This window comes from Ailuropoda melanoleuca, chromosome 18 (assembly GCF_002007445.2).
Source record: "Ailuropoda melanoleuca isolate Jingjing chromosome 18, ASM200744v2, whole genome shotgun sequence".
Lineage (NCBI taxonomy): Eukaryota > Metazoa > Chordata > Mammalia > Carnivora > Ursidae > Ailuropoda > Ailuropoda melanoleuca.
In genome coordinates, this window is record NC_048235.1 from 34,438,367 (window position 1) to 34,458,372 (window position 20,006).

General features: G+C 48.0%; 1 protein-coding gene across 6 annotated transcripts; it reads right to left on the minus strand.

Annotated features, from left to right (window-relative positions):
- Positions 1-657: 657 nt before the first annotated feature.
- Positions 658-15,811, minus strand: ERLIN2 (ER lipid raft associated 2). 6 transcript variants are annotated; one of them, XM_002917224.3, is made up of 12 exons: positions 15,714-15,811; positions 14,399-14,520; positions 13,024-13,105; positions 11,884-11,930; positions 9,932-9,993; positions 9,639-9,764; positions 7,932-8,005; positions 7,710-7,768; positions 7,095-7,186; positions 6,154-6,243; positions 4,145-4,224; positions 658-3,714 (listed from the first exon to the last, which is right to left on the minus strand). In XM_002917224.3, exons 2-12 carry the CDS (start codon positions 14,503-14,505, stop codon positions 3,520-3,522), a joined length of 1,014 nt encoding a protein of 337 aa, XP_002917270.1. In that variant the 5' UTR covers positions 14,506-14,520; positions 15,714-15,811; the 3' UTR covers positions 658-3,519. The 6 variants fall into 6 exon arrangements, with proteins under 6 accessions (XP_002917270.1, XP_019653036.1, XP_019653037.1 ...); XM_019797477.2 differs by lacking the exon at positions 15,714-15,811 and adding an exon at positions 15,434-15,666; XM_019797478.2 differs by lacking the exon at positions 15,714-15,811 and adding an exon at positions 15,225-15,362.
- Between the last annotated feature and the right edge of the window lie 4,195 nt (positions 15,812-20,006).

Genomic DNA, 20,006 nt, shown 5'->3' on the forward strand with positions numbered 1-20,006 from the left:
AAAGTTTTGGGTCAAGTGAAAGTGTCTCTACACTTTGGGGCCAGAACTGCAGCAGTGAATGGCTTCTTTAAAATGATCGATTTCCATAGCACCTACCAAGACTCATGCCATGTTTACAAATTATTTATTGTTTCTACACTGATAATGGGGATATTCATCTGAATATATTTTTAGCGTGATCTTGCACTCCACTCACTAGGGAGGGACGTTTTATTTCTTTATATCACCTATCCTAATATTAGCTGTTGCTAAATTTCATTTAATAAAAAAGTAAATTGCAAAGAAGAATGATTTTATTTAGCAAGACTGAAAATAAAACTGAGATATAAATTCACACCTTTCATGTCGTCTAAAACAATTCCTCCAGCTATCAACCCAAGGTAATTAATCCAGCATATTTTTTATAGAGTGATTAATATAACAAAAATCATTTCTCATTTACAAAGGGGGTCATTAAACTGTTGGGGTTCTTTGAAAGTAGAACTGATTTTGACTGTTCAATCACCAGCTTACACAAAAGCAGAAATAAAAAGAAATGGAAACACAAACACACACTGGTTGGCTATTACCTCTTTTCTAAGGAAGCAATAGAAAGAGTGGCTCGAACCCTACTGAGCAGAATGAAGTAGCCAGTTCAGTTCACAGACACAGAGCAGCCACTAGCCAACATACAGGTTTATTCTCAACTGAGGATTATCTTCAAACAAACTTAAATTGATAAGTCAGTAAAGACGACGATCTTACTTTCACTACTTACTCTCTGTAAACGGCAAAGTCATCAGTGCTGAAAGATACATAGACCCATAGTAATTACAACAAATCATTTAGAAAACAACTTTTTTTTTGGACCAATATATTGCCAAAATTCTTTCAATTATGTTTTTTTCCTCCTTCAAGTTAATATGACCACAGATCCCTTCAAATTTATTTTATTTTAGTCATATAAAAATTATTAACAAACTTTGGCTTCCTTGCAAATATTCTGTCCTTATATTAAAAAAGTGATTAAAAACAGTACTAAGTATGAACCACTTCTGTTAAGTTTAATGAGAAACATTCAACCAAGGTGACTCTTCCTTGGAAAAATCCTACAAAAACTGAATTTTATAAACAGTTACTTATTTTGATAGAAGTTCTGTTTACAAATAGCAGCCATGACTTTACTGCCTACAAAAGTGTAGGCTGTCACATTTTACATGTTTAGAATTCAAATGTTTGAAGATCAGATTTTCTAGTGAGTGCTGAAGACACAAAGTCGCACAGATTGGTTAGTTGTCCCATGCTGAGGAAACCGCTGACTTCCATGATTTGACGATTCAGGCAGGAGCAGATAACCATGGAATTTAAACTGAGGGGGCACTATGACATTTCTGTTTTTTGTTCCAAGAGGGGGCAACATTAGCACTGAGGGAGGCAGGGGCAGTGGGAGTTTACTTTATTGAGGCTCTTTGGTGGTTCAAGTGTATCTAGTGCAAGGGACAAGCCATCACAGGATGTTAGTAGTGGGCTTTCAAGTGAGAAACCTGAGCAAACGTGCTAGTCAGAGGCGGAGATAGCCTTGCTTTGTGTTTTCTGAGGCCTAGGCGGCAAGTCTCGGAGTACAGGGAGCAAGTACGAAAATCGGGGATGCCGGATGTCATGGGTCATGTTCTCCTCCAAGTGATTAATAGCACTGGGATGGGAGGGTGAGTGTATCTGAACGATGGATACCCTATGTTGGCCTTGGGAGACTGACTGTCTTCTGCAAGCACTTCCGAGCACATTAAAATCCATCATGCCCATGAACGGCTGGCTGCTTGCACAAAGTGTGACCAGGACAAGTGGTTTGAGAATTCTAAGTCCCAGCAATTAGAACAGGAATGGGCAACATTTGAATTAAGAGGAGTTAACATTTTGTTTCTAACTAAGCAGGCTGGAGGCTCCCCCAAACTCTCGACAAGCCTGATGCTACTTGGGAGCAAGCTGGCCCGGATTCTGGGGCCATTCAGTAAAGCAGAAGTCTGGGCAGGGGACCCAAAAATGAGGTGGGGATCTGTGCCAGAAAGTATCGTTCATAGTATCACTGAGGGAAAAGGGGTACAGTGGTAGTTTCTTTGGTGGCAGCGGTGGGGAGGGCAGCTAATTACAGGGCCAGATCCTAAGCCAGAATTTGTCATGGAAAATACCAACGTACCTGCAAGTTAAACGGGGATAGCCTAACAATCTGGTACACAACTCACGGCCTACCTAAGCTGGACCCCCTCCTCCCACTCCAATCTCAGGATACAAGAAAACCTTTCTTTCATGTTTGTTCTCCTCTATCCCAAATCTCTCAGAGTGACACAAAATCTTCCTAATTAGAAATGAAAGAAACCCCCTAAAACATTTGAACAGATTTTGATGTAGCCCTTCCAATCCAGGGACCTGGGCACGAACTCTTGACGTGTACCCCACAGCTATCTCTGGAGAGAGAGCGTTCAGTCTGACCCGTGTGGCTGTCGGCACCCTAGGCTTCAGAACATGTGCTACTTAGTGGGCTCCCCTTTATCTGTCAGACAGACTGCCAGCACAAGGTAACAAGCCTTAAGACGAGGAGATCCTTCAGGTGGCCTTCCTCGCCCCCAGAAGAGCTCTTCGACACAGGACCTCACAGTAAGACAGACACCAGATCTCAAGGAACATGTGCAGTTTGCCAAGCAGGTACCACGGTGGCCGAGAGATGGAACGACGCCCCTTCAGCAGCGGTAAGACACTTGGGTCGTTTGTTTCTATCTTCCTAATGCTGAGTGGAATCAACAAACAGATTCGAGGGGGGAAAAAAAACCCAAATTGCAGAAGAGGTGAAAAGTTTTAAGAAGAATTGTGGGGTGGTACCCAAACCCAGACTCTGGAATGTAGTCAGAAACCACGGCTCTTTAAGCCCTGGGGCAAGGAGGGTAGGAGAGAAAAGCTTGCAAAACCTAGCACCAGTCCTTCCTCGTGAGGGCTCGGGAAAGCGTGCCTCTAAACTCACGTATGCCCACAAAAATACCAGCAGAGCCCAACGTCCTCCGCGGCTGGTGCCCCCTGGCTCTGCCGGCACACTCGCGAGCCCGCAGGTGCCCAGGTGCGGAACTCCGACCGCAGGCACCTCCCGCCCTGGAGGCAGAGGTGAGAAGACTGGACTGCATCGCCCCAAATCCGGGACCGCAAATCACCTGCAGGCAACACCCTCTATTTCTCCCACTCTGTGATGATCGAATCCCTACTTAAGCCAGCTTCAAAGGGCTAAAATTAGTGTCTGGAGGTCAAAGGTCAAACCCATGGTTCACCCACCTTAACAGAAGTCACCTAACCCGCTTACCTGAATGAGACCCCAAATCATCAATCCCTGCCCTCCCTTCCCAGGAATGGGAATAGATTTAAATCCATTTCTTCTTTTTTCACCACAGAATGCGGAAGAGTCAAAGCAGGTAGTGTGGGAGGGAGGAGCATCCCGGTTCATCATTAAAAAATAAAGATCTCTTTTCAGTGTCATCCGAGGTTGTGTACAAAAAACCGTCAGTTCTCCTCAGGGTCTACGTCCAAGGGCTCGTCATCGAAAGTCAGCTTGTCAGCCAGCCCCTCGAACTGCTTGCCCAGGCCGCCTGCAGAGTCCACGAACATGTCCGGGATGTCTTTGCCGAAGTAGATCTTGCTGTTGGAAGCGATGGCCTTGTACTTCATCAGCTGCAGGTACTCGGGGGTCAGCTTCAGCTGCAAGAGACAGACGACAGGAGACTAGGCGCAGCCGGCTTCGGGAAGAGTCCGGCTTCGGGAAGAGTCCGGCTTCGGGAAGAGTCCGGCACCCTTCGCTCTTCACAAGGAGAGGGTCTCTGTCAAAGCAATGTGCCCTCTCGACGCTTCCTGGCCTCACTGCTCTCGTAGTGACGGGGTCCTAATGGACCTGTGAGGTCAGGGCTGCAAGTTTCAGGAGTTTCCGTGTTTCACACAACAATTAAACTTCTGCTGGGGCTCGGCTCAGGGAAAGGGCAGCCCCTGTCCCCCACAGCACAGCAGCCATCCCTTCCGGCCAGGAGGGGCTTTGGTGGTGGTGCCGGCCATCCGACACCGGGAACTCTGGAACAACATGAGCCCAAAGCCAAATACACCCTCCCTCTCTTCCCCAGGCGGCCCCGGGCTTTACCTTGTTGGCCTCGGCGAGCTTCATGGCGGTGTAGCACTCCGCGTCAGCCTTTGCCTTCTCCCGGGCCAGAAACGCAGCATCTGAGGGCAAGAAGGCAGACAGTGCAGTGCAGAGGCCACCAGGACACCGGGCCCTGGCACCTTCCCCCGACTGCCTCTGCGACCTCGGGGAGACCGCTCTTTTTCCTCTGTGCTTTGGTTTCCTCCTCTGTGAAACGTGGAAAGAGGCATTGCTCCCTATTTCACAAGTCGTGGTGAAAATCAACCATGCTGAAGAGGTGCTTGGACGGCATCTCCCCGTGGTGGGGACTAACTATGAGCCATCTGTTGCTGTGCCCAGCAACACCCATGACAGCAGTCTCGGGAAGAGCACAGCTGCCAGGAGACACTTCCCGTTTCCACGCGCTTACTGCTCTTGCCGCTCCCTGGCGGGGAAGACGCGTGGGGCCCTGCCCCCACCTCCAGCGCCAGAGCTCCCCACCTCATCCCTCTTGGGCTGCACAAAAAAGCACCAGGAGACCAGCCGCGGAGGCTCGGACTACAGCCGGAGGGGACTCCACCCCAAACCGAATGCCACGAACATAAAACAGCTCGGTCCCTGTCCAACTTCATTTCCCTTTTTATTTCCACCTGTCATTTCAAAAAAGGTACTCGTTAACAGTGGTTAAGATGGCACAACTCTAAATACGGGAACTACATGCCACGGTCCAGACTAGCACCTGTTTGAAGACCTATTTCAACTTCCACTGTGCACGCGACACGCTGCCTTCATCCGCGTTGACTAGCTTTCTGTCAAGCTGATGCAGAATTTCTGATGCTTGCTCCCTTGCCTTGGGAATGAGGCCAGCCTCCTGTGAGTCGTATCCACAGCCAGAAGCCGGGAAGAACGGCCAGTCTGTGGTGGGTTCTTACTGCACATCCTCAGCACGGCCCTGGGCGGGAGGAGTGTGCCGTCTGGCTGGGGTGCTGGCTGCATGCGGCCCACGCAAGTGGCCTGAGCACCTGATGACATGTTTTTTAAGAAATAAAAATGTCTTGTTTTGCTACGAGCTCCCTAATGAGGAGCCACTGATCTGTAAAATCCTAGTTAGCTCCTCACCGGGACCCTGCAAAGCCTGGCAGGCCCCATAGTGACTACAAGTGGACACCGTGCTTTGAAGCTGGCCCCCAGAATTTGCTTGATTTAAGGCACCGCACGAAGGAAAGGGTAGGTGGTGCGAATGAGCTGAGGGCTTAGGAGGCAGGGAACTGAAGTTGAATAACGTTCAGAAAAGCCAGCGAAGGGGGCGCCTGGGTGGCACAGCGGTTAAGCGTCTGCCTTCAGCTCAGGGCGTGATCCCGGCGTTACGGGATCGAGCCCCACGTCAGGCTCCTCTGCTATGAGCCTGCTTCTTCCTCTCCCACTCCCCCTGCTTGTGTTCCCTCTCTCGCTGGCTGTCTCTATATCTGTCAAATAAATAAATAAAAATCTTTAAAAAAAAAAAAAAAGAAAGAAAAGCCAGCGAAGAAAAGTTTTCTCCAGCTCCAGTGTTGCTGGTACTGAAAAGGTATCCTTGTCACACCTGGCTTGGTATCCACTACAGGGGGTGCCGAGAGCAGACTCAGAGGCCACAGCTGTGGTGTTCGCGGGCGTGCAAGGGGGCCAGGGAAGGCACACGGAAGACGTGCTGTTCTGGCCTCACCTCTTCGCTCACTTCCAAGGCTCTGAGATCCTTCCCAGACAGCAGGGACTGAAACGATTCCCTTTTTCCGTAGGCCTAACACAAGCATGCCTGGCCGCACTCAGTGGACATCCGTTGAGTGAGTGAATGCTCTCTGAAGTGGGAAACTGACGCCAGCCTGGCCTGTATCTCCCCCAATCTCGACCCAAAGCACAGAGAAAAAGTGATTTTCCAAAGAAATCATCACATCTTAGAACAAAGGTGAAAAAGCAAAGAAAATGACTCTCCCACCCCTTGTCACAAGGTGGGGCGTGAGGAAACCTTGGGCATTCACTTCACCTGTGCTCACCTTCAATTTCTGAAATCTTCTTCTCCGTCTCCTTCTCCATCACCTTCTGCCCATAGGTGATTTCTGCAACCTGAGCCACCTTTTCTGCCTCTACAGAAATGAAGTTGAGAAAAGGTTCAGAGTGCTGGTATTTCAAAAGCTGGGCTTTCACCTTTCCTGAGTCCCTGATGCAGGCTGGTGGGTTAGCTCAGAGGGAGAGCCCCAGAGGGGCACTGTGACGGGCACACGTGAGCACATGTGGACTGTACCAGTGAGCGCGGTACCATGACATCAGCACAAGACAGTAAACGGGGAGACGTGGGCCCTCCGATGAAAGCGAGGAGCAAGCCCTAACCTCTGCCCTAGGTCACAAGGGCACTTCTGAAGGGAGAGTCTAAGGAATAAGATACTCTCGGAACAGTTTCTTCCTGCCGCTTCACTTTGGGAGCCGGTTAGTAGCAGTTGATAATCTGGTGTAGTGGTTACGAACCAGGCTCTGGACAGAGTCCCTGGGGCTGAACCCCATTTCCACCACTTGCTTGCCATATGACCCGGGCACGTTATTTAACCCCCTGGTCTTCGGTTCAGGGAAATGAGGTTAACGACAGCGCCTACCTCACCTCGTGATTGTGAGGAGTGAGGTAATTCACACATAGGTGCTTAGGAAAGTACATGGCTCGTGATACCTGCTGGATAGGTATGAGCCGTTATTGTTACCCATTAAGAATTAACAGGAAAGGTTCCTTTCATTTCAGAGATAAGGGGAGACTCAAAACTCATTGCCCCTGGCCACGATCTGCCGACTTCAGCTTTGCTTCCGGGAGTATGAAAGCCACTCCTGTGCCTGGGTAAGGGTTTGGAGGACTGTGTGATCTAACTGGGCCTGAGGCTACCTCGTAGCTTCCCGCCAACCCCTCCAGCCCCCTTCGCCCTGTAAGGGGATCGCAGAACCACATTCAGACCGATGAGGGCCTTCTTCCGCTCCGTCTCAGCTTCCTTCTCCACCACCTTCTGTTTCTGGGCTGCAATGAGAAGCTTCGTCTTCTCGCTTTCCCTGCAGGGAAAAAAAAGGTACGCAGCCGTGAGGCCGCCATGGCCAAAGCTGCCGAGGAACTTCACTGTCCCCCAGAGAAGCTGGACGTCTGCCGAGGAGAGGCACACTGTGAGTTCTTACTCTCTCCTGGAAGGCTGTTCAATGTCCCAAGTACGAGCAGATTTGTGGCAACAGTAACATGGCTTTCGTTCTCCTCCAAAATAACTCATTTGTGGGAAATAAAGCGTAATTTACTTTGGTAAAATGCACCTGCCTGCCCACTTAACCACCTTTTGCTCCATCTTCTTTGGTGTGAGCCACGACGCACAAACAACGCCCCCTGGCCCTTTTGACAGCATCACTGCTTGCAAGGGCTTCTCCCGTGGTTCTCCATCACAGTTATGGGGCCCAGAGCGATGCGCTGTAACGAACACTCAGGAAGGGGAAGAAGCGCCTGGCTTGGCCTCGGTTAACTCAGGGATGGGATGAGGCGGGGGGTGTGGGAGAGAGTGGTGGGTACAGCCTGGGCAGAGGGAACACTCACATCAACTCGTAGTTTCTGCGGATCGCCTCAGGTATATTGGGCTTGGTCACCCGCACAGCCTGGAGGAGGATAAAAATAGCACGTGATGTGAAGGTGAGGGGGGTGAGGGACAGAAGCATCTCCCACTGGCCCTTGATCTTCCTGCGCAAACAAACGCTATCCCTTGGAAGGGGGCGGGGGTGGGCCTTCCGCAGAGGTGCGCCCCCCTGTGGCAATGCTTACTTGGATGACAAGCCCGGGGGCCATGGAGGTCAGGTCCTGTTGTAAAGCCAGCTTGAGGTTTTCATCAATCTGATCTGCAATCAAGAAAGACAGAAAACGTTGCTGTTACACTTTGTAGGCAGGGCGGAGGAAAGTGTGGAGGAAGAGGACAAACGAAAACACCAGCTCAAGAATGTACCTGACAGGCAAAGGGGCTAGAGTGCTCATCAGAGCCCAGAAATCCGAAGATCCCCTGGCACATCTTTCAGAGCAACGAGCCTATGCAGCCCTCTACGCAAGCTGGATGCGAGAGTACCCTTTTCCTGTGGCCTCCACATAAAATCACAGAGGCTGCAGAAAATAGCAACCTTGCCCAAAAGGAAACTGAGCTTTAATAAGAAAAAGAACAAACAATTCTTGCACATTTCTCGAGTCAGGCGGCAGCCTTTCCCTAGACTACAGCAGCTAAAGAGAAGGCAGGCACCCCGTTTTCAAGAGGAAGGAAGGTGGAGTGGCTGTGCTAGGTAGTTCGAAGAGAGCCAAGCCATTGAAATCTAGTCATTTTAGAAGTTTCTAAAAGAAAACGGACTCTGACGTCCACGAAAGCCCCAAGGAAGACTATTTCCATTAAGAATTCCATCAAAGAATACGGCGGGTGGGGGGTGAAAATTTACGGTCCTGGAAACGAGCCCGAGTCTTCTGATACTCAGTTTGCTTTGGCCCTGAATTCTTTCTGGAATTCACACGGGAGCTGTTTCATAGGCCAGTGTAGGAAGAGTGCTGACTGATCCCCCCTTCTGGCTGGGATAGTGCAGTGCCCACAGCGGCCCTCTCTGGCTGGGGTCTTCTCTCCAGATGCCCTCTCTCAGGGTCCTTTTTAATGAAGATTCCTGGGAAAAATCATTGTCCCATCCTAGTATCAAGAACAGTTACACTGTCATTTATTTTCAGCATTGGCCACTAGAAAACTTCTGGCAGCAAGCTTGAACAGAACACTTAACCACAAAAGAGCTAGAACAATTACTGAACTGTTTCTTTCTCTTGTTGCTAAAGTCAGGCTATGTTTACTTTGACTGGTTAAAAAGGTCAAAAAGTGTGTACTTAAGCACATGGATTCTTTTAAGTGCTTTCCTATTCATCTCCATGAGTACAGGCTTAAAGAAACTAGGAACTTTAAGCAGCTACGGTCCTTGTCCCACTTCTAGAATTAAATGTGAACCCTACCGTCCTCCTCACCTTTCCCGGGGGCCCTTCATTCAGTGCGGCGGGCCAAGAAGCACTCTGAAGTGAGAGCCAGGAAAGGGAGGTTTTGGCCTCAAGCTCTGCTACCAACTAGCTCTGCAACTTTCTCCTTGGGGCCTCAGTCCCCTTATTTGAAAATGAGGCTGTTGGGCTAGATAATCTCTAAGGTTCTTCTAGAATGGACCCTGTCTTCATTACAGAAGGCTGTTTTAGGAACAGTGGGAACGCCCCGCTTTCTAATCCTCTGATTTGGGCCAGGAGTCCCCTAGTCCACCGTGATTCCTGTGCCCAAGGCTCACTTGCTTTTGATCTTCTGCCACTGTCATCAACATTTTCTAGAAAATTTCCCTTGGGACCAGTTCCCAAGCACCAGGTTCTTTGACACTTCCTGTCCGTCGGAACCCGTCCTCCCCAACGGTAGCTCAGAAGCAGGCGGCGGGGGAAACAGTGGCTGAGCCACGCTACGGCCAGCGGAGGATTTCTTACCAAAGAGCTCAATGTAGACCTCCTGAAGCGTGTGCACACTGCAGAACTGGTTTAGCTCATGGTGGATCTTGTTGAAGATGAGGGCCTTGTCGTAGTCGGCAGTGTAGTTCTTCACGATGTCATACACTGACAGGGAGGGCGGGATCGCAGGGTCAGAAAAGGCAGGACTCCCTTTCTCAGATACAGCGGCTCTCCCTGCCTGAGGTGCTGGGACAGACCTGGGGTGGGGGGCGTGGTGGGGGGACATGCTGGGCAAGGTAAGCCGGTGGTGAAGGTCAACTGGAAAAGCGTACCTGCATTTGGGACCAAGAAGTTCACCACTTCAATTCGGTCAAAGTAGATCATCACACCGCCACTGGTGGGGGAAGAACGAACAAAGTCAGCAGTTGGCTCTGGAATATAGCGCCGTCTCTAGGTGATGGCATCAGGTGTGTGACTCGGCAGGAAAGGAGCAGAGGAGTTCACGGGAGGCCAGAAGGATGACAGATCTCCTGGTAGGAATCTGCCGAGCTTAGAGCCAGAACACAATCTCCCGAGAAACCACACCTCCTCAAAATAGCTCCATAAGGAGAAAAGTGAAACTTCTGGGTGCCAGTAAGAAAAGAATAGTTCTTATCTGTTGAATCTGCAGTGCCTTTGGATTAAAGCAATCCATTGAAGGGAGAAATCAAGTCAAGGAATTCTCAGGACTTGGAGGGCCACAGTGGGATTTTATGGTCGCTGTTTCTCACTCTGTCTTCACCATCGCTTTGGTTCAGCACTTCCCTTTCCCCGCAAAAATTCTTTATAAATAATTTTACGCATAAACACTGAAAGAATAATACAACTAACGTCCATACACAAATACCTAAATTTAGCAATTGTTACCATTTTACCTTACAGATTGATCTTTTTTTTTTTTCTCAAAGATTTTATTTATTTATTTGACACAGAGAGAGACAGCCAGCAAGAGAGGAAACACAAGCAGGGGGAGTGGGAGAGGAAGAAGCAGGCTCCCAGAGGAGGAGCCTAACGTGGGGCTCGATCCCAGAACACCAGGATCATGCCCTGAGCCGAAGGCAGATGCCCAACGACTGAGCCACCCGGGCACCCCTGATCTGCTTTTTAATGCTGAACATTTCTGAGTAAGCTGCAGTCATGATTCTCTTTCCCCCTTAACATGTTCGTAAGCAACACTCACTGATTATGACATTCTCCTATGTAGTCTAACTCCATTCCCAAACCTAAGAAAATTAGCAGTAATTTCTTAACAGCCTCTAATACCAGATCCTTATTCCAATTTCCCCCAGTTGTTCCTGTTATGGACTGAATTGTGTGCCCTCCAAAAGTCCATTTGCTAAAACTCTAAAACCCCCTTAAGACTGTGTACTGAGATAGGGCCATAAGGTGGTAATTAAGGCTCCATGAGGTCACTGGGGTGGGGCCCCAACCTGATTGGACTGGTAAAGGAAAAGAGGCAGACACCAGAGATTTTCTCCCTGCGTGCACCGAGGAAAGGCCACATGAGGACACGGCGAAGTCACCATCTGCAAGCGAGGAAAAGAGGCTTCGCCAGAAACCAACCCTGCTGGCACCTTGGACTCTGAGTTTCCACTCAGTCTGTGGTGCTCTCCTATGGCTGCCCGAGCTGACTAATCCCGTCCCCCTGTCTTTCATAGATGGTATTTTTGAACCAAGTTCTAATTAAGGCTCACCATTGCTTTGTTTATGTCTCTCAGGTCCCCTTTTCAACCCAAAGCTCCTCCTTGTGATGCAAGCAGGCCAGCTGTCCCGTGCAATGTCCTAATTCTGGATCTGCCAGAATGTTTCCTAGTGGTGCTGGTTTGTGACTCTGCTCCAGTTCAGACCTTCTTTCTTTCCAAAGAGACCACTAGAGTGGCTCTGTCTGGATTTCCAGACCCTGAGGTCACCCCCTACCTTTACGGCATTCTCCATAGCCGGTTATGCTAAACTTATTCTCCTCTATCAAGTCCTTTATCTGCTGAAAGCTTTCAGTGGATCTTCACTTGGAACAGAAAAAGCCCACACTTAGCACAGCATTCCAGGCCCTCCTGAAGCTGTCTACCTTCTGTGATTTTCCCTACTGCACTGCACAGCCTAGTCAAATCAGAACCTAGGTAGCGAGGAGGCAGGGAACTTGGTAAGAACCACCGAGAAGGAAAGCTTCTCCTTTCACTGTCTCTACCTGCAGCCAGACAGCCCTTCCGCTGACATAGGCTTAACCGCTTCACTCCAGGCACCTTACCTAGTCCCGCAAGGCACATTCTTCACCTCATCAGTCTGCAGGGTGGTCTAGAGATAGAGGAGACATAAAATACTGTAAAATGGGCAGTGACGAGCACAGTAACTCAGTTTTGGAGTCCCGAAAGCCCGGTCCTTGAGGTTGTCTGGGTTGAGCTTTGGCCTTGGTAAGCGTGAATACTCCGCCTAATTCTCCTTATTTACACAGGGTGTGAGACTCAGATGAACAAAGGTACCTCCCCCAGCTTCACTGTAAGTGAATCACCATATGATCAAGTGTAGTCATAATGATTTAGTACAAAAGACCCTGGATTGGAGTCCTAAGACCTGTCTTTACCCCTATTGTCTTCCTTCACTAGTCTTGAAACAAGAGGATTCTGTATTTAACCTGCCTCGGCCCCTTCTTGGCATTACTGTGAGACTCCTAAGATTCTGGGCACAAATGCCCTCTGAGCACCATCAAGCACAGGAAATGGCAGAAGGAATGAACAGGGAGAATGCTGAGGACGTGTCCCAGGATATTTTCCTGGGTCGGTTCGAAAGTCATCCTCTGAATCTCCTTATCCTTCCTAGCTGGACATACTTCAAAGACGGCTAGTCTATCTTAGCCAGACTTTGCATCTGCCATCACTAATCCTACCCCTCCTTTAGATGTCATTTCCCTTCACCACGTCCAGCTTTCCTCTCCCCCCACCCCCCAAACTACGTTCACATCTATGAAGTTCAAATAAGAACCAGCACAATTACCATGTTTCATTTCCATTTATCTTGGTAGCCTGTGATTGAAAACACACAGATACACACACACCCTACTTTTCCTTCTATAAATTCGGAATAGATTCTTCTCTGGCTCTACCTTGAAGAGAAGAAATAATTCCCACCTGGGGCTTATGGGCCAAGGCAATGACCCCATTCAACTATTTCAACAATCAAATAAAGCTCTAGGATATGTGGTTCATGAAGCCTCATTCTTTATATACACATAGGATACTAATACACACACACACACACACACACACACACACACACACACACTTCTTTGAATACGCATTATACTCATCTAATGGGAAATAACTCCAAATTATGTGTCTGCCAACACCCCAAACCTGCAGTGGCCCAAATATGCCCCACGAGCCCAGTTTACCTGCACAGACTTATATGATGTGATGAAAGGAAGCATGAGATGGAAACCCGGGCCGCTGGTGGAAGTCAGGAGGGCTCCCCCTCTGTAGAGGAGAGAGAGGCAGTTTAGCAAGAGGTATCAATTACAGCAATGCTAGTTGCACTGACCTTCTCTACAGCACCATAAACATTTCATAAGATTGACATGGGCCTGAGCCATGTTCACAGACCCCCACCTCTCAGCTCCACCCTAATATTCTAGGAAGCCTGATGGTAAAACATAAAACCATTATTCACGCTTTTGTGGCAGGAAAAACAGGCACATGGGTGAAGTGGAATGAAGACAGCAGGATCCCTGGCAATCCCTAACAGAAGAGGAAGTCTATTTTACTTTGTCATACCCGCTGAGTTTGTGGCAATACACGGGGTAGTTAAATCCAGTATCATATTTATCAACTAACGGCACTAATGTTGGGGTCCAGGGACATGAACAACCAAAAGACTAATTTTAAGGATGCTTTAAAAATCATTTACATACCTTTTTTGGGCAGTAGAATTACGTTTAGAACCGTTGTATGTAAAGGGTAAGAAAATTAAAAGCCTTTTTTGGGGACATATGAGCAGAAGGTGGAGAGAAATAAAGGGGAGAGTGGAGCCCAATAAGGCTTCTAGAACTTGCTATTGGCAATCCAGGAATAAGCATCTTGGGCACATATTAAGGAGTTTGTAAAAGACTTAAAGAAAAAAAACTTGGTCATGGAGGTTACTGCAAGGAAAGCAACCCAAGATTTATAAGTGCTTCTTTGCTTTGCATTATGAAGGAAAAAATACATTATTATTATTTTTTTTTTTCAAAAAAAGAGCAGTAATATAAACAGTGACACAATGGTGTCCTTTCTTGTAAGAATCACGACCCTACGGCTTGCCTTGATTGACAGAGATCAATCTGCAGGATTCTTCTTTTTTGCTGAAATGTTAATTTTCAAGAGCGGGTACACATTAGCAGAGCAGACCAGTTCCTCAAGTTGCCATCAAGAACTGGTGCTCATTGGAGGTAACCTTGTGGCACCAAGATGCCCAGCAGGGATGTAGGAGAAAACAATGTTTCAGAGAGGATCTGTAAGCACCCGTTTCCTTTAGATTTTGTCTCTAAATCTCTAGATGCATTTATCATTCACCACCCATGGCATCAACTTAAGACTTCTAAGTTTTATATTTAGATTTATATATGTGTATTAAAGAGTGTGTATGTCTCCCTCCACGGGCACGGACACCATAGCTTGATCTAAAAAGACTCTTCTATTCAGTAGACACAGATAATCAATAGCATCTGCTAGACAGTGACTAGGAAAGAAAGTCGTTTCACAGGGAGTTGCAAGCTTCTGTCTCTTCCTTACCTGTAATACACCCCAATATGTCCCTCTTCTATCTTGTGCACGGCTGAGAAGAGGGATGCACAAAAGAAGCTGGTAGCCACAGCCACAACTGCTCCCAACTGAGCCATCAGCGAACCTTTACCCTAAGGAAAAAGACGCAGGAAAACGTGTGGGGTCCGACATGCAGGAGAAAAGCTATGACAGGGAGAGGACCTCACTAAGCTGAGCTCCCTGTAAGTGGCTCAGACCCAGCCTGTTGTAGTATGAACACAAGGCTAGATCTACAACTCTTTTCCTCCTTGTTCTCAGGCAACATTCCCACTGCTTCCTTAGCTGTGGAATCATATTCCCTACCTCCCCGAGGAGGCAGTGGCTCCAGATACAGCCGGGCCCCAAGAGAGAACCAGTGCCAATTGGGCAGCGTTCAGAACACAGCCTTCTCTTCCTGTGAACACGAATGTGCTGTCACTGGAGTCACTCATACTAGTAAAAGGGAAGAGAGGCAGCTGCAGTATGTTGCCCAAATTACAGAGGATGTCAAATGACAGGCAGTTGTGGCTATGTAATTCTGGTCAGAGCCTCCCAGTCCTAATTGCCTGCCATTTCAAAGGAAACCATTATTTACTCCTTTCAGATGCTGGAGTGACAGAGACAGCATGTGAGCAGAGTTCACATTATGGGATTCTCTGGCCTTTCGTCCACCTTCCCAGTTATTCCTTTGGATCTAAACGGCGGAGGGCTCTGAATACACCCTCCCATATACTTGACTGGCACGTTGCACCTGACAGGTCCCCAAGCCCATGGTTGGAGGAGAAAGAGGGTTCCCCAGGGTGGGAAGACTGGGAACCTGGGTCCAACTGCGTTCAAGAACCAGGATGAGAAAGAGCTGGCATCTAGAGACTCGTTTCCTGATCACTGAAGGATCTAGAAAAACGATGGTAACTGACAGCAAAGTTCACAGTCAGGCGTGCCTGGGCCCACCCGCGCAGGACGTGGATTCCGCCTCCCGGGGCTAACATAACTCAGGCTCAGACGTCTGCGAGGCGCTTATTTTACCGTAGCGGACTCCAGCTACCGATCTGCAGCTGCGTCCTTTCTGCAAATGCCCCCCTCCCCGCCCCCAACTCGCGCCCCTTCCCTGCCCTCTTCCGAGAGAGGGTCGCGCGTCCCAAGCTCCCTGGGGCTCGCGGGGAAGGTACGGAACAGAAAGGGGTTGCTTTCTCGCTCCTGAGGGAGAGAGGTGGCTGGGGCTGGGGCCCGGGAGAACGGCTGACGAGCTTCGGCCGGCAGCCGCAACTAGGCCCAGTGCGCACACTAAGGGGCGGGGGCCGCGTACCAGGCTGTCCCTCCAGGCGCTCCGTACTCGTCCGAACCCCCGTGCAACCGTAGAAACCGCCACGCCCTCCGCACGCTACTTCCTTCCGGGCCTGTCGCTTTGATGACGCCATTAGTTCCCGCGAGAAGAACGCCCCTCCTTAGGTCGTCAGTCCCGCCCCGCGCTCCGAGCGGTCAGAGTCCGCGCCTGGCCGCCAGAGGGCGCCCGCGGCTCGGTCCGGCCCGGCAAGACCTCGGTTTAAGGTTTCCAGGGTGGGGACGGTGCGGAGTGCCTGGAGAGCGACGTGGGGGAGGACCCTCGTGGCCGCGGGTGCTGAGTGACTGAGGGTGTTGCTTTCCGAGGTTCTAACTTTGGAATTTGCTCCGGATTCCCTCCCCCCCACATTACGTCAAGTGTGTTGTTTTTCGAAACAGGTACCAGCGAGTTGCAACCGTTCTAGCTGGCCTATGGCGCCGCGGAACCTAGCACGTCTGTTAATGCGTGGATTAGCCCCATTCCGTCATTCATCCACAAACAGCCCCTATTCTGAATTGCCCTTTATACTTTTCTAGGAGCCTTGGCCTTTGAGGCCCTCACAGCTCCATCCAACAGCTGAAGAAGGAATTATTATCCCAGTTTTAGTGAACAGAATCTTGAGCTCAGCGAGGTGCGAGGGTAACAGTGGATGAAAGCCTCTTTGGCGCTTGGTTAACAGCATGAGCTTCCCTGCCTTTGTAACACCTGCCGGCAGTCCGCGGTGGTGGTGCGTGCCCCTGTCTCCCAGACTGGACGGGAGGTTCCCTGAGGGCCGGGACTGCGTCTGCACTTATGCGCTTCGAGGTGCTCAGGTACTCAGAAAACGCAGACTGAAGGCGCAGTGGCCCCAGGAGCAGGATCTAGATCTCTTGTGTCCCAGTCAAAGGGCGTCACGTGGTCCGCAGGCTTGGCTGTTCAGCCGCAGCGTCACATTGGGACATTTCGAATTCAGCCACTGAAGTTATTTTGTTTGCAGAAGTGAAAGAGTCCACTTAATTGCAGCGCTCAGTAAATGAAAAGTTTTTGCACAGAGAAGATGGCAAGATGGTGGTGGTAGACAGATTTAGGACACAGGGAAGGGAAAGCGTTGGTTTTCCAGGCATATGTGCTTGGAATTCGCGCTGGGTTTGCTCTGGATGAGTCTGTGCTGGCATGTTTCGGCATTGTACGGTTAAGCGCCCAAGTGGGCTGTGCAGTGCTGCCTGGGCTCTCTGTGTGCCCATCTCTGTCAGTGAGGGCTCCGGTCTCCTCACCTTGTCTCTACAAATCCCCCCTCCTTCCAGCTGACCAACCTCCTGATTGATCCTATCGGAACCTAAGAGCTTTTTTCTCCATGTTCATATAATTCAGCTGGGCATGCTTCATAAGTTTATTTATAGTTGAGTGAATGAGTCAGAGAAATGGAAATATTGGGGTTTATCAGCCCAAGGAATGGGGCTTAGCCTGCAGCATAAAGGATTTGAATTAGTTGTAATTTAAGAATTTCCTGACTGTTAAACTTTGGAATGAACTATGAGTAGAAGTTGTGGGATTCTGCTCTCAGGAAGGTTCTGCCAGGCCTGGGCTGTTTATCTGTGGCCTTGCCCAGAGGCTGGGGAGGAACTTCAGTAGATGACCTAGAATTTCTGAAAATCATTTTCTTAAGGCCCCTGTGATTTTTCTGACAATCTCCAGCATTATCAAGCAGGTAAGCCTGTGAGGGTTTGTTTAACAAAAGTGTTTTAAAGACTCATTTTTAAAAAACCTGCAGTAAAGACTAGTGGTTAAGCACAGATACCCCACAGTCAGACTGCCTGGGTTTAAATCCTGCCTCTTCACCCCACCCAACACCTCTTATTAACTGTGTGACCTTGGAAAATTATTTAATCTATCTGTGCCTCAGTTTCTTCATCTGTATAATGGGGGTAATAATAGTATGAACCTTCTAGGACTGTTGTAAGCAGTAAATGACAAATCAAGGAAAGCACACACACACACACACATTGAGATAATACCTCCCACCCGTCAGAACGGCTAGACTCAAAAAGACAAGAAATAACAGGTGCTGGCCAAGATGTGATGAGAAGGGAACCCTCGTGCACTGTTGGTAGGAAAGTAAATTGGTATGACCACTGTGGAAAGCAGTATGCAGGTTTCTCAAAAAATTAAAAGCAGAAATACCATATGATCCAGTATTTCCACTACTGGGTATTTACCCAAAGAAAATGAAAACACTAATTTGAAAAGATACAGGCAGCTCTATGTTTATTGAAGCATTATTTACAATAGCTAAGATATGGAAGCAGCCCAAGTGTCCATCCCCGGATGAATGGATAAAGAAGATGTGGTGCATTGGAACATTGGTCAGCCATTAAAAAAGAACGAAGTTTCGGGGCACCTGGGTGGCTCAGTTGGTTAAGCGTCTGCCTTTGGCTCAGGTCATGATCCCAGAGTCCTGGGATCGAGCCCCACATCAGGCTCCCTGCTCAGTGGGGAGTCTGCTTCTCCCTCTGCCATTGTTGCTCCCCCTACTTGTGCTCTCTCTCTGTATCTCTTTCTCTCTCTAACAAATAAAATAAGATCTTAAAAAAAAAAAAAAGAATGAAGTTTCACCACTTGTGACAACACAGATGGACCTGGTGGATATTATAGTAAGTGAAATAAGTCAGACGGACAAAGACAAATGCCATGTGATTTCACTTATATGTGGAATCTAAAAAACAAAACAAATGAACAAACAAAAAACCAGACTCAAACACAGGGAACAAACTGGTACTTTCCAGAAGTGAGGTGGGGGCGGGGAGGCGAAATACGTGAAAGGGATTAAGAGGTAGGAACTTCCGGTTATAAAGTAATTAAGTCATGAAGATGAAAAGTACAGCACAGGGAATATGGTCCATAATATTGTAATAATGTCTGGTGACAGATGGTGACTACACTTATCATAGTGAACACTGAGTAACGTATAGAATTGTCAAATCACTGTGTTATGTACCTGAAACGAATATAACATTGTATGTCCCCTATACTTCAAGAAAAAAAGCACACACAATGTTTGGCACATTTTAAGCGTTCAGTAACATTCACTGCTGCTGTTTTAAATAGCAAATTCCCGTAATGTGTTCTCGTCTGTTTGTGGATTTGGATTATTAATGTGACAGAAGGTGAGAGAAGGATAAGCTTAAAGTTATGTGGTATTGAGTAATAACCAAATGAAGGCTTATCAGAGGGAGAGATAAGGGACTCTGAAATTCTGCTTCAACAGATATTTATTTACAATACAAATTTCATAAAGCATTATCGAGTGCTTTCCATGTACCAGGCCCTATGCCATTCTCATTTTATATAATCTTGAGGTCAGCCCTTTGAGTTCAACTCCATTTTAAAGGAGGAAGTTGATGCTTAGAGAAGTCTAGGGATTGCCCAAGAGCACAGAGCTTGTAAATTGCAAAGCAGAATTCAAGTGATCCCAAGATCTGTTTCTTCATTATAGTAAATGAATGAGAAAATAATGATTCAACTTAAAACATACACACACAGTTACCACATTTATCTCACATGTAACATTTCAGGAATGTAGACCAGTGGTCAGAAATTGCAAAACCTTTTAATCGGGCCAGTTCATTTTGCAGTTGTGGGTTGAAGCAGGATAAAAAAGTACTCCCACCCCCTCCACCCACATCTCACTATCTCTAGATTGCTGTTTGTTTAGTCCTCTTACCAAGCTTGTTGTTGGTGAGAAAATCCGAAGGGAGAAGAAACCCCTTTTTGCACAGTTAGGGCAGAATCACTAACAACCAGGTGAGCCCTAAAGGAACCAGGCCACTCTTAAAATCTTGGGCTTCGCTTCATTTATATCACAAGATTGGAAGTTGCTGGGAAAAGTTGTTGATTTTTCTTCTTTATGGCCTAAAACAGGGAATAGAGGGTTTTTTTTGAGGACATTTGATCCCAGTAAGATTTTGGTGAGCTTGGGAGAAGAGAAGTGAAAAACTATATCCTTAATAATAATGAAGGGGGTTACTTACAACACTCCCCTCTTATTTTCAGTTGGAAAAACCAGGATTGGTGCCTTTTAAGAACAAAAGGACATTTGCTTGGGGCTAATAATGCGTCTTCAAAGGAGTTTGGTAAAGGGATCAAAGAGGAATCATGAAAAAAATGGAGTTGGAAGTCGGTTGGAAGTCACCTAAAGATCATTTTGTGATGATATGTTTTTACAGCTTTATTGAGGTATAATTGACCTACAATAAAGTGCATACAGAGTGTACAACTTGATAAGTTTTGACATATGTATAC